The 14,191-nt window shown below is 50.9% G+C and overlaps 1 protein-coding gene across 1 annotated transcript; it reads right to left on the bottom strand.

Moving 5' to 3' along the window:
* Positions 1 to 7,108: 7,108 nt before the first annotated feature.
* On the bottom strand, positions 7,109 to 11,877 carry MLF2 (myeloid leukemia factor 2). The gene is made up of 9 exons (XM_035028352.1): positions 11,682 to 11,877; positions 11,021 to 11,098; positions 10,592 to 10,718; positions 10,300 to 10,335; positions 9,599 to 9,652; positions 9,064 to 9,192; positions 8,734 to 8,893; positions 7,913 to 8,125; positions 7,109 to 7,666 (listed from the first exon to the last, which is right to left on the bottom strand). Exons 2-8 carry the CDS (start codon positions 11,068 to 11,070, stop codon positions 7,938 to 7,940), a joined length of 744 nt encoding a protein of 247 aa, XP_034884243.1. The 5' UTR covers positions 11,071 to 11,098; positions 11,682 to 11,877; the 3' UTR covers positions 7,109 to 7,666; positions 7,913 to 7,937.
* Positions 11,878 to 14,191: the final 2,314 nt, after the last annotated feature.

Raw genomic sequence — 14,191 nt, 5'->3', positions numbered from 1 at the left:
CTCATGTGCTCTCTCTCATTCTCTCTGTCTCAAATAAATAAATAAAAATCTTAAAAAAAATAGAAAAATAGAAAAATATCAATGAAGCCAAAGTTAATTGTTTGAAATGATCGATAAAATTGATAAGCCTCCAGCCATACCGACCAAAAAATTTTTTTTAATTTAAAAAAGACTGGCTGGCTCAGTTGGTAGAACATCTGACCTTTTTTTTTTTATTTTTTAGCATGCGACTCTTGATCTCAGGGTTATTAATTCGAGCCCCATGTTGGGTGTATAGATTACTTAAAAATAAAATCTTTAGGGGAGCCTGGGTGGCTCAGTCCATTGTCTGCCCTCGGCTCAGGTCATGATCCTGGGGTCCTGGGATCAAGCCCCACATCAGGCTTCCTACTTGGAGGGAAGCCTGATTCTTCCTCTCCCACTCCCCCTGCTTGTATTCCCCCTCTCACTCTGTCTCTCTGTCAAATAAATAAAATCTTTAAAAAAATTTAAATTAAAAAAGAACACAAAATACCAGTATCAGGAATAAAAAGGGGATATCACTACACTCCCCCACAGACATTATAAGGTTAGTAAGGAAATACTACAAACAATCCTACACATATAAATTCAACAATTTACATGAAGTGGACCAACTACTTGAAAGCCACAAGCTACCAAAACTCACCCAAGGGGAAAAAAAAAGATGTAAATATCAAATGCACAACTATAAAGCTTTTAGGAGATAACATAGGAGAAAATTTCAGCTATCCAGAGTTAGGCAAAGTGCTCTTAGATATGACACCCAAAATATGATATAAAAGAAAACAGTGGTAAGTTGGACTTCATCTTCATTACAACTTTTGCTTTGAAAAAGATGTCAAAAAAAAAAAAAAAGAAAGAAAGAAAAGAAAAAGAAGATGTGAAGAGGAGGAAAAGACAAGCTACAGAATGGGAGAGAATTGTTTGCAAATGCTATTTAACAAAGGACTTCTCATCAGAATATATAAAGAACTCTCAAAACTCAACAGGAAGGAAATAAACAGTCCAATTTTGAAAAATGGCAGGAACTTAAACAGACACCTTATCAAAGAGGCTATGATGATGGCAAATAAGCAATGAGGAGATGCTCAACATCATTAGTCACTAGGGAAATAGAAATTAAAACCATGACAAGATAACTATTAGAATAAATAGAAGAACGCCTATGCACTTAATAGAATGGATCAAATAAAATAAGAACTGACAATACTAACCGCTGGCAAGGATGCAAAGCAACTGGGACTCTCTTACATTGCTGGTGGGAATGCAAAATGGTGCAACCACCCTGGAAAAGTTTGGCATTTTCTTATAAAGCTAAATATGCACTTACCATATGACCTAGCAATCCCACTCCATTTTCATTCCTAAAGAAACTAAGACTTGTTCAGACAAAAACATGTGCACAAGCCTTTATAGCAGCTCTGATCATAATTGCCCCCAAACTGGAAACTAGAGTATCCTCAGACAGGTGAATGGATACACAGACTATAAACACACAGAATACTACTCAGCAATAAAAAGGAGGAAACTATTAATACATGCAACAACACAAGTGAATCTCAAAGGTATTATGCTGAGTCAAGGAGCTACTCTCATATATGATTTCATTCTATGACATTCTGGAAACGGCAGAATTATAGCAACAGAGAACAAATCGGTGGTTGTCAAGGTTAGGATTGGAGGAAGGGTGTGACTACAAAGGAGCAAGCAGGAGGGTGTTCAGTGTGATGGAACTGTTTTGATCCTGACTGTGGGGGTGCTTACACAAATCCGCATGCGTTAAAACTCACCAAACTGTGCACACACACACACACAAACACACACACACACGGAGCAGTTTTACTATCTGCTTTAAAAAATACAAGATTTAAAAAACAGACATACTGGGCTACTGGCATTCATCATTTTTTTAAAAAGATTTTATTTATTTATTTTGACAGAGAGAGACACAGCAAGAGAGAGAACACAAGCAGGGGGAGGGGGAGAGGGAGAAGCAGGCTTCCCGCCGAGCAGGGAGCCCGATGTGGGACTCGATCCCAGGACCCCGGGATCATGACCTGAGCTGAAGGCAGACGCTTAACGACTGAGCCACCCAGGCGCCCCGCATTCATCTTTTTAAATATGGTGTTATTACTTGAGTAAATTTTAATATATGTTACAAGTGTTTACAAATCACCAAGGAACGGTTTGAAAGACCCCCCCCCTCCCCCCGTGGTGAATCATTCTTTATAACACTTTGGTATCGCTTGTGTCAGTCTGGATTTTGAGTCCTGGCTCTTGCAGCCCTGCTAGGTAGCTAGCTGCGTGGTGTGCAACAAGTCACCTCTGTTTCTTAAGCAGTGACAGGAGCGGGGGTTTGGAGGATCTCTGTAACTGTTGCTAAGGTGCATTGGAATCCTCTTCAACCTCCAGATCCTGCTTTAGTAGGTCTGGGGTGAGAAGGTCATCTGTGAGGTCTCTAACTCTAAATGTGCTATTTATATCCTATACTGGGTTTGCTTAAATTAAGATCTGAATTGGGAATCAGCTTCTGTCCCTCCCTGGCACGTTCCCTGTGCATTGGGAATTCCGCCCACAACACACACAAATCCGGGATACCTTAACTAAATTCACCAGCAGTTTTCTAAGAACCTTTCCATCAAACCATTTCCCACCTCAGTGTGACCTTGACCTTTCCTAAGGTATTTCGGCTCCCCCTTTTAGAGACTCAATGACACCTCTACGACCTCTGCCTTTCCCACGCCCCCTCTCCTATCCTCCAGCTTCATGTGTCCAAATGTCCGAGCCTCAGACCGCTCAGACGCGGGGTTGGCCTCTTGGCTGGAGAACACTGACATCTTGGAGATAATTGTCCAGAACCTGCAAGCTCTCCAGGTGGCAGGTGACAGCAGATGAAGAGGATGGGATGGATGCTGAGGGAAACGGGGGTTCGGGGGGTAAGCACCGTATTCCTTTGCAAAAGATAAGGTCCTCAGGGAAGAAAAGAATCATAAAAGGCAGAGAAAGGGCAAGGAACTCTGAGTACTAACTTAGCTCATCTCATCCCAGGGCTAGTCCAGAGTGGGGGCGGGGAGGGGAAGTACTGAGCCCAGAGGGAGAAGTACTACCTGCTGGTCCTGGTCTCCCTAGAGTTACCATTTAAGGGCGGACATTGAGGATGGGAAGGCTCAGAGCTGTCAGCACTCTCTGCCCACCTTCCATAGCAGCTCTGCCAGCCTTCTGCACCCTGGGCCCCTCGGGTGCACTCCCCTCCAGCCGTGTAAACTGTGCCCCCCACAGGCTCTCCCCAGGGACGGAGGCTACTGGGGACGCTGCTTAGGAGAACCAGCTACCCAAGGTCTTCCCTCCCTGTGCCCCCGGTCTCCTCAGTTTTTTTTTTCTCTTACCTCTTAGCACCTCCTATGCCTAACTGTCCCTATCTTCACCTCCCCAGCTTCTAGTGCAGCCTCACCTGGAGCCCATCTCTCCTATCTGAAGACCCCAGTGATGTCTAAGAAGGAGAGAAGTAAAAGCTACTTTTTTCTTTTTCCTATCCCAACTGGAATGGCCTGGAAGAAGGAGTCCTTGGCCCTTTCTGCTCCCTCAGCCCTTGGGACGAGCCATGCCCAGGACTGGGAGCATCAGGGCAGGGCAGGTATGTGGAGTATTTAAGCGGACTTGGAATACGTGGGCTGGGAGACTGAAATACTGTGTTCTTCTTGTGGATCAACTCCTGGTTCTCTGGGTAACCACTCTGTGACTCGGGCATTAGATTGCAGAAGGACAGAGGAAGGGGGCATTGGGTAAAGGGTGTTAGTAGGACCCAAGGCTCTTTGTTAGCCAAAGATGGAAAGCATCCCAAACTGCAAGCAGGGCTGGGTCAGAGTGGCCTCAAACATTTGTTTCTGCTTATTAGTCTATAAAGCTGAGGCATGAAAAGTGTGAACAGTAATAACTGTAGCTGGGAGAACAGAGGGCTGGAGGCCAGTATGATAATTCCAAGTTGTGTCCGGAAGTATTCTAGGGATCCCGAGGATAGACCCAGGGATGAGGACCACCAGAGAGCACTGAAGGAGCAAGACAGAGACACCTGGGTGGCTCTGTCATTAAGCGTCTTCCTTTGGCTCAGGTCATGATCCCAGGGTCCTGGGATCGAGCCCCGCATCGGACTCCCTGCTCCCTCTGCCTGCCACTCCCCCTGCTAGTGCTCTCTCTCTCTGTGTCAAACAAATAAAATCTTAAAAAAAAAAAAAGAGCAAGACAGAATAATCAGGGAGAAATCAGTCATTTATATCCCATGTACTGTGTCAAATGCTTTCTCTGTACTAACTCAACAGATTTCTCACCGTTCTGAGGTATGGACCCATGTCCCGACTGCCATCAGTGCCTAGAAAGGCCCATTTTACAAAGTGGGAAACTGATGTTGAGAGATTAAGAATCTTTTTTTTTTTTTAAAGATTTTATTTATTTGATAGAGAGAGACACAGCGAGAGAGGGAACACAAGCAGGGGGAGTGGGAGAGGGAGAAGCAGGCTCCCCGCAGAGCAGGGAGCCCGATGCGGGGCTCGATCCCAGGACCCTGGGATCATGACCTGAGCCGAAGGCAGACGCTTAACCGACTGAGCCACCCAGGTGCCCCGAGAGATTAAGAATCTTTCCCAGTCATAGCTAAGTAGTGGAGCCAGGTCTTGCTCATGCCAGGCTGTATTCACCATTTCATTCCTCTAGATATTCAGTCTCCCACCAAATATCAGCCATGGGGGAAATAATCGGAGTCTTGACCATGTCCCCAGGATGTTGGGCCAAGGGCTGAGGGGATGGCTGTTGTGAATGAGGCCGGGCCCAGTTGGAGAGCTGACCAGAAATGAAATGTCAGCTTTTTTCCTGAGAGTTCCTTTCCTCTCTCTGTCCCCTGGCCCTCACCCCACACCGGTAGACAGCTCTGGAAGTGCCAGGGGGCTGGTTCTTGAGCACCTCACTTGGCGGCGGCTGCGAACTATTTTCCCACAACATATCCTTACTCACAACTAGTCACAGGCCCTAGGAATGAGTGCTGGGCTGAAGGGTGGTCCTCACCCAAGAGCAGGGGTGAAAATTAGTTCATGTGTCTGAAAGCTAGGCTCTACATGGGAGAGCTTGTGAAACACTAGGCTGACTCACCTAGACAGAGATCAGGGCAACCCTTGCCCTGCTCCGGGCCCCACTCAGAACCATACCCATGAGTGCGGGCCCTGTGACTGCAATCCAGGTTGGCAGGTTGGGCATGAACTATAGCCTAAGGTTTTATAGGTTCCCCTACCGGGAACTTCGTAGCTGATGTCCTGGGAAGTGGATGACCTGCCCAAGACCACTTGGCTAGGTTGGCGGCGGAGCCGAGGACCCAGCCTCTGGGCATCCTTTACAGGGCTGGCGTGCTTTCAACGTGGCCTCCTCAGGAGACTGAGGAGAGCTGCTCCCACTCCCAGAGGAAGTAAATACGTGTCTATTTGGACAGAGCCCAGGTGACCCTTGAAACTGAGGGCTGTGTTCACTTTGAGTCCCATTATCTACAGTCAGCAACCCAGGTGGAGATGAATTCTCTCTACGGGCACCCCCTCCGCCCCCCTGCTTTTCAAAAGTTCGCACTACGCCCCTTCACTCTTACAAAAAGACCAACATTAATACCGGTTTTGGCTACCACAAAGAAATATGAAGGGGATTTTTGCTCATACGAGACCGAGTGAAAACAGCTGTCAGCGTTGGGTTTGCAGCAAGTTAGAGAGATGGCGCGCACCCTGAGCCGGAGAGCGGCCCCACCAAGCTCCTGCCCCTGGAACCATCCTCAGCTCCTCTGCATCCAGCCTAGCTTTGAACTGCCTGTGAGCTTTATTTTGTGCATCCCTTCACAATTTCAGAAGAATCTCAAAATTTCAGAAAGATTCCAGAGGTCGTATTTCGGGTCCGGGAATGCTCAAGTACTTTTCCGTGTGAGTTAATGGTAATCGATTCGCTTTATGCCATTTCAGCTTACAAAAGTTTTTGCAGGAACACTCTGCTTCTGATAGTGGAGGGAAACCTGTAGCTGTTTGACTTCTGAGATTCCTGGATTCTTTCAGCCACCGGGGCTGATTCCCTTAACCCTGCTCATGCATCTTCACAGCCCTATTGAATGAGATTTGGCACCTGCCCTGAAATACAGAGTCAGTGCCCAGTTATTGCACTCAACTTCATCCCTCTGCTCATTCAGCAACTAGACAGATGTCCGGAATCTGTTTGTTCGCAGAGGACATGGGAAAGGTCCTCCCTTCCTTGAGAAGAGCCAAAGCCTTGAGTTGTGTGTTTTTTAAGTAAGCTCTAGACCCAACATGGGGCCTGAACTCACAGCCCCAAGATTAAGAGTCGCATGCTCTACTGAGCCAGCCAGGCACCCCCATTGTTTTGTTTTTTCACTTTGATTTACCACAAACTGAAAAGAACTGAAGATTTTTATAAAGAAGAACCCACCATCAGACCCTTACACGCATCCACCATCATTAAATAAGTTCCCAAGAACAGAGTGACCCATTTGGCTGGGCCAGGTCAAGCAAGAGTGAACATCTTGAGAAATTTGAGCACCTCATGCCCTTCTAGTACTGCTCAGGTTCCAGATTAGTTTTCTTCTCTGGTCTCCTTCCCTGGGCTCAAATTCTCAACAATTGAGGGTGGAAGAACATTACCGACCCCAGAGTGCCTCCCCCTTAAAGGCCTGGGCCTTCCTGCTCGGTACCACAAGCGTCCCCATCCACAGTCCGGGGGACAAACTCTGCCCAAGGGTCAAGGGGCAGCAAACTCCCCAGGCGCCTAGGAGATATGCCCTACACTGTCCCCGACGTGTGAAGTGACAGCAAAAGCAAGGGAGACAGCCACAAGGCAGCGGCTAACGTTTTCACCCACCAGCCCTAGTCCTGCTGACTTCCGCTGCTGCTTTCCATCTGCCAGGGCTCTAGTCCCACTGTCATTTGAGGTACTGGGCTTGAACTCAAGTTCAGAAGGCCACATGTGGAGACAGAGGGAAGGTAAGAAGGGGACTGGGAGACAGGAGGGTTGAAATTGAACGGGGACAAGATCAAAAGTAAAGCCAGAATCCTCCTTGGTCTTTTTTTTTCCATTCTCCTTTATTCCATAAACACCTAGTTACAAGTTGCACAAATCAAAAAATAAAGGCAGAGAAAGGTATAGGGAAGAGTTCTGTGATGTGCAGGGGTGGGAAGGGAGGAAAGGTTGGGAGCCAGTCCTCTCCCTCCACAAACAGCCCCGGATGAGGGCTATGGCCCCTGCAAGGGGGAATCTGAGGAGGAGGTGGGCAAAGATCCAGGGTAGCTGAGGGATGGAGGAAGCCCCTAAACCCAGAGCTCACCCTGAAAGCCCCTTCAATGCATGACAAGGGTAGAATGGGGACGGGGAGGAGGTTCAAAGATGGAGCAGCAAAATGAAAAATCAAGTTAGCAGATACAGGAGAAGTGGAGTCATCATGGTAGGGGCTTAAAGAAGGAAAAAGTAGGTAAAGGGGGCAGTGAAAGGTTCTCCCTGAGACCCCCAGGGAGAGGTGGGGGCCAGCTTGCTTGTTAATTTAATATTAAATTGGGAGTGGGAGTTGGAGAGGAAAAAGTTATTTCAGGGGATGATTTCTCAGCCTCTCAGCCTGTACCTGGAAGGGGAAGAGAGAAGAGCACAAGTCAAAAGAAAGACAAAATATAAAAGCCAGGAGTCGGGTTTAATCCCCTCTTGCAGTGAGAGCATCCTTCTCTTTCTATACCGAAGAAAACTACCACCGAAGGCAGCATTTGCCGCGCACCTGGACGGCTGCTGCCCCGTGGCAGAGGCCTGGCACAGTATGCTCCTCAACCCCCCTCCGTGCTCCACACCTTGCCTGTTCCTCCCCCTCCATACTTACAAGAGAGGCTGAGGGCCTAGGGCCCTCACCAGTCATAGCGGCGGGACTGTCGGGAGGGGGAGTCCTCGGGTCCCTGTATAGCCAGGCGGGGAGGCCCCTCAGCCCTTCGTCCCCCACCCCCTGAAGCCTCATGCCGTCGAAATTCCAGAGGGCGCTGCTGCCGGAATCGGGATGTCTCCCTTCGCCACTCATCATCAAACGCTGCGGCCTCACCTAAGAGCACAGAGACCAGACGTGACAACTGAAATTGATAGGCTGGCTTCTGGAAGCAGATGCAAGAGTGAGCCACAGCCTTCTAAGATGAAGAGACACGGCAAAGGTTGAAAGGGTTACGTGTGGGGATGTGTTGAGAGAGAGCAGCAATTTCTTTTCTTAGTATTTTGGGGTTCAGTATGGTTCCACTAGCTAATTAGCCAATAGTGATTCCGATATGGAAGCCACCAGCAAGCCTGAGGCATGACTACTGAAGAAAGAAATTAGGAACGGCATACATATTTAGTTAAGGAGCATCATCCCAGGCACACAGTAAGTATTTAATAAATATCTGTTGACTTGGGGGGAAAAAAAAAACAGAGGGAAGAAAAAACTGATCCCGACAGTTGGCCCCTCCTTGGTAAGGACATTGCCAGCACCTGACTTAGCCCCTGAAGCTGACAACAAGGCTCAAGTGAGGTAAGACCAGAGGGCCCACCCCTAACTTTACCAAGAAATATGTACAGAGGTAGGGAGAGAAAGTTTCTATCTCCTAGCTCACAGGAACCGGCCCGGGGGCTACTGGCCCAGGAGTCAGAAAGGGTGATGGAGTGGGAAGGCAGGCTCACTCTCATCCAGGTTGATATAATCCTGCCGCTCCTCCTGGTCCCCTGTGCGGTGGTTTCGGGAGCGCTGGAGGATGTGAGCCCGGTCTCGGATGTGGTGCCCAATGGACATCTGCTCTAGCCCACTGTCTGAGTCCCGTACAGTCCTCCGGGTCTCCCGGATCTGGGATGAGGCAGAACACGGCACACTCAGCCACCCCTTCCAAAGCCCTGGCGACACCAAGCCAGGACAGACAAACCACCCACAACCCAGTCCTGAAAAAGGAAGCCCGGGTTTCTGGGCATGCCATTCCGTTCTGCCTGCTCTGGGAAATGAGAGGCCCTCCAACTCACCCCGCCTGGAGCTGAGCGCATCTCTGATGTCTCCTGGTAGACCTTCGGGGCACCATCTCCCGTGTTGGAGTAGGAGATGACAGTGGAGGATGAAAAGGTCTGACAATTGCCTCCAGCTGTCATGTGTTCCTGAGGAGGGAAAGGTAGGGCAGGACTGAATGGCCCCTCTGGGGGAGGGGTCCCACACATCCGCTGCCTGCTCCTGTCCACAGCTCTCTCACAAAACGTGGGAACCGAGAGAACATCAGGACTCATCAGTGCCCCCCCAGTTCCTCGGAGTCCAACAACAAACAAGAGGGACCTGACGACGTGGAGCCTTAATTGCACACTGAAGAAGATCGCTGCCCGTGCTTGCTACCCAGGCACGAGAGCAGGTAAGGGAACCCAGTGGCCTCTGGGTTCCGCGACTTCATCCAGCTTGAGCCCTTCACCAGCACACTCTTCCCTGCCCCTGCCCCAGAGGACTCAGGACTCAGGTGGCTGCCAGCCACCACGGAGCACAAGACTGCAAGAGCGTATGGGGCAAGAGCCTCACCATGTTCCCAATCATGTCGTTCATCATCCCAAACATGTCCATGAAGCCACCCGACTGCAGCAAAGAGATGGAAGAGAGAGTCAGGAAAGCACCGTCAGTGCTCAGATGGTCTCCTTTAGGTACCCTCTAGACAGACACATGGCTACACGTTCCCTTCCTCTTCTTCCTCCACACGCAGCAACTGCTCGGTCTCTTCATTAGCATGATCAGAATATGGAATGTTCTCTTTGTGTTTCCCTTCCTGTGTTACTATTGCTGCCTTCCTCCTCAGTCTCTACGGCTGCTCTGATCCAATTTTCTTTATCCCGACTGTCCTGTTTCCTCCTATCTTTAGGAAGCACACCCAAGTAATGGATTCCAACCTACAAAAGGGTTGGCCATAAAACTGTAAAAACAACAACAAAAAACTTCTAAAAGCCATCTTTGTTGGCCCTTCAACTGCATCTCCATCCTCAGAAAGACAAACTTTGCCAGGCAATTACATTTTCCTAATAGGTATGGCTCCTAGAATGCAGGAATCAAGAAGTTAGCATCTTTAACCCACACGACTCCTAGCACACAACAGGCCCAGAGCTTTGTGAGCACTATAAAAAGATTCTAGGGTTACCCATAAGGCTATTCCAGAGAGCCACATTTGGAAATAACATCTAAGGGTATACAGTGTGTTTGAGAATGGAAGGACACAGGACATTAGGACTCACCATTCCCAGCATCCCAAAGGGGGAGACAGCCCCAGCCTACAGGAAAACATAAAGAACAAATTAGAGACCACGTCCTATCTCACTACAATCGCAAACCGAGCCCATGGCCTCAGCTTTTTTTCCATCCTCCTCTCAAAAGGGGATCACAGAGCCCTTTTGCCAGACCCCTTCCCCCACTCCTAAAAAAGATCACTCCACTTGCTAAGTTGGCTGAAGTGCAAGAAAAATCAAGGACTTTACTAACCACCCTCCAGCATTTCTTTGGGTCTCAGGCATGTCACAGCACCATTACCTGCATCCTACGGCTGGCGGGCCTGGTTCCAGGCATGTTACCATCTGTGATGCTGAGAAAGGGGTTATACCCAAAGCCACCTGACAACATTCGGTTCATATGCTGCCGGTGAATAGCGAAGGGGTCCCTGTGGAGTGAGTATACAGTGTAGACGGCTGAAGGGCCAAGCAGTCAACAACCCCTGCAAACCCCACCCCCCGCCCCCCCGCCCCCCCACCCCTCCCACCCCCGCGCCGGCAAAACGGAAAAGTCCTAGGGAAACAGTGGCACAGATGCCTAGTTCCTCTCTAAGTCTGAGCTGGAACTGAGTATCCAGCTGGTTCCAGCCAATGCCAGCAATGGGAACCCAGATGTCTGTCTGAACTACTTAAGAGACCTGAAGTGGAGTAGGATGAGCGCTCTAGAACAGGAGGGGGAGGGAATACTCACATCAGGAACATGGGATCCTCGGGCTCCACGTCCCTCATGAAGCGGAACATCCTGATTTTAGCTCCAGGGGGCTCCACACTGTAAAGATGTGGAGGCTCAAATACTCGGAGGTAGCCAGGCTTCTGCACACCCGGCTCAGTGTGGGGTCTCTCAGAACACTGTCCCTTCCAAATGCTGTAACCGACCTCCGCAAACTCCAGTGAGACCCTTCTCCAGGTGGCGTTCGGCACCACCCTCAAGGGAGAGAAGAGCTCTTCAAACCTCTCAAGGAGGGCCGTGGAAAAATTTCCCAAGCTTCGCAGTTTTCTGCCTCTCCCCACTCACAGCCATCCTCTCCCCAGAGCCCTGGCCAGGAGCATCCTCCCTCCCCCTGACGCCACTGTTCCGGATGCGAATCCCGAAGGCTGGCCCTCGCTCCAGCAATGACCCCAGCCACCTCGCCCCCTTCTCACCCCCCAGCCGCCTGCCTGGCCTCCCCCGGGCGGGCCTCACTATCCCCACCGCCCCTGCCCGCCGCTCCCCGGCCCCCGCCTCCCCGCCGGGCGAGCAGGAGCGGCGGGCCTGGCCCTCTCCCCTCCCCGCATGCCAGGCTCCCAGACCCCGCAGCCCCGCGGGCCCGCTCCCGCCCCGGCCCCGGCCGCCCGTTCTGCTCGAGCCTCACCGGTCCCCGACTCGGGCTCAGCGGCCCATCCGGCCGGTCTCGCCTCTCGGTGCGCTGCAGGATCGGGGGTTGCGGCCCGGGGCGCGGGATTGGTCCGGGCTGGCTCTCCTCGGCCTCCCGCGCCGCCTCCTCCCACGGCTGCCACCTCCGTACCCCCCCCCGTCGGCCCACGGAGCCCGAACCACGGCCAGGCCCGGACGGAAGTGACGTCACGATGGGACAGCCCGCCCCGGGGCCGGGCCCGCGGAGCTCCGCCTACTGGCGGGCGAAAGGAGAGGGCTGGGGCCAGCTCCCGGGGCGGCGGAGCGGGGGGCCGCGGCGCCCTCGGGGGACCAGGGGAGGGAGGCCTCATCGCCAACCTGGATTTGGGCTCTGTGGACAGGAAGAGGCTCCCTGTGAGGGTGCGGGGGAAGAGCAGGGGCGCCCCTTCCTCGGGAGGGACTGGGCGGGGGAGGGCGGTGCGGCACGTTCCCTCGAGGGAAGGAAGAGGACGAGGGGCAGATTCCCATGGGGGGGAGGGGCGGGCTCCCCGTGGGCGACGAGGTGGGGCGGATCCTGGGGGGAACATTAAGCAGATTTTCTACCCGAGCGGCGTTCAGCCCGAGAGGGAGGAAGGGCGGCCGTTCTGCGGGGGAGGCGCTAAGGGCCAGTCCCATCGGGAGGAGGCGCGTTCCATGCAGGGGCGGGGTCCTCGGAATGACGTAGAGGGGGAGGTGACAGTTATGCCCCAGTCTAGCTCTGGCTTCGAGAACTCCGGCGGGGCCGAAGAGATTCCAGGTTGGAAGGGCAGGCCGCCAGGTGGCGCTCTTCGGCCAGGCTGGAACTACAGGTCTTCGGGAACCGGCGTTGGCGAGGTTCCTAGACCCCTCAGTTACCCTGTGTGAAGGGTCGGTCTGGGCAAAAGTTGTCGTTCTGAAATCATTTAGTTTAGTGCCAGTCTCTCCCCTTTGTTTTTTTCTAACTGCTGTGTCCTCAAGAACTCTCAGTCCCACACTGATCTTTCTTGCCTCTAGTCAAGTAGGTAGGTCAAGGGTCTAAAGTCTGGAAGAAGAAAGAGGTGGAGAGCTCCATTAACCAGGATCACCCAGGGGCGGAGCTGAAATCAGACCCAGAAGACCCAACTCCAAGGCCAAATATTGAAACTTTGACATACTAAATGTCTTGCATAAAATCTGGCCCAACTGGAGAGAAGCGCCCTCCCCCAGGGTGTCAGGGGAATTTGGACCGTCTACGATGGACTTTAAACCAGACTCATCCAAACTCTAGCTCTCCCTGGTTCTTTACTCTGGCTGCTAGCCATATTAGTGCTATGTGGAGCCTGGCAATGCCAAAGACTTGTTCCCAATACTTCCCTAGGGGTGAAGGGGGGGGTCCCTGGTGACTCAGGAAAAGGTACTGGGGGGAGGGCTTCTCAGGTTTCTTTGGACTTGATCATCATTAAAGAGGGAAAAACAATAGTGGAGACAGAGGGGAACTGATAATTTAGAAGCTGTCATACTGGCAAAACCAAACAAAGATGAAGACAGAATAAAAGAAAATTTGCTTTTCATTGGTAATTCTGGAGAACTTAGTTAAATCTTTTCAATTTATTCTCCAGATCCTCTGTGTCTGGACATCCCACCCTGCAACTGCCCCTTTTCCTCTTGCCTCAAAGGCAGTTTGACATGTGATCAGGTATTCTCTCAGTGAGAGTCCTGTGGCCCAGGCTTAAGTAAGTGTGGTCCCTCACCTTCCAGCTTCTCCATAATGTCCAACCTTCACAGAATTGGATAGGAGATACAACTTAGCTTCTGGCCTCCTCCTTTCTCCATTCCTTGGTGCTCTCTACCTACTGCCTTTAGGTGCCTAGGAACCTTTCTCCCCTTCCTTATAAAACATAAATACCAGATATCAGTCATATTTACCTTTGCCTGATTTTAAATATTTTATTTACTTATTTATTTGACAGAGAGACAACACAAATAGGCAGAGTGCTAGGCAGAGAGAGAGGGAGAAGCAGGCTCCCCGCTGAGCGGGGAGCCCCATGCGGGGCTCGATCCCAGGATCCTGGGATCATGACCTGAGCTGAAGGCAGCCGCTTAACCAACTGAGCCACCCAGGAGCCCCTACCTTTGCCTGATTTTAAATCGGTGTATTACCTCGCCTAGGAGTATTTACAGATTACAACTTAGCTTCTAACTATGAGAGAAAGTCCCAAACCTGGGCTTTGTCTGAGGTTAAAAAGAAATTCTTGAATAGGTGGGGATGAAGAAGGAAGTGCAAGAGGTAATTTTCAGAGTCCCCAGAGACATACCACATAGGCAACCATCTACTTCAAAAATGGAAGGAATGTAATTTTACAAGTAATTTTTATGTCCCCCACAACCAGAGTTTGTGTCTGTCTCCCTTCTCCCTTCCCTTCCCTGTCCCTCCTTCCCATTCCTTCCCTCCCTTTCTCCCTCCCTCTCTCCCTCCCTTCTTTCCTTCCTTCCTTCCTTCCTTCCTTCCTTCCTTCCTTCCTTCCTTCCTTC

Source organism: Mirounga leonina, unplaced genomic scaffold, assembly GCF_011800145.1.
Source record: "Mirounga leonina isolate KUSES-001 unplaced genomic scaffold, KU_Mleo_1.0 Mir_201, whole genome shotgun sequence".
In the NCBI taxonomy this organism is placed as follows: Eukaryota; Metazoa; Chordata; class Mammalia; order Carnivora; family Phocidae; genus Mirounga; species Mirounga leonina.
This window is presented reverse-complemented; position numbering and strand designations above follow the sequence as displayed.

Excerpts from the sequence above, each read along its gene's own strand:
- MLF2 (XM_035028352.1), bottom strand. The coding sequence starts at position 11,070 with ATGTTCCGCTTCATGAGGGACGTGGAGCCCGAGGATCCCATGTTCCTG. Across the intron at positions 10,719-11,020 it reads GAGGATCCCATGTTCCTGAT|GGACCCCTTCGCTATTCACC; the intron begins GTGAGTATTCCC and ends CTCACTCCACAG. Across the intron at positions 10,336-10,591 it reads CCGCCAGCCGTAGGATGCAG|GCTGGGGCTGTCTCCCCCTT; the intron begins GTAATGGTGCTG and ends GTTTTCCTGTAG.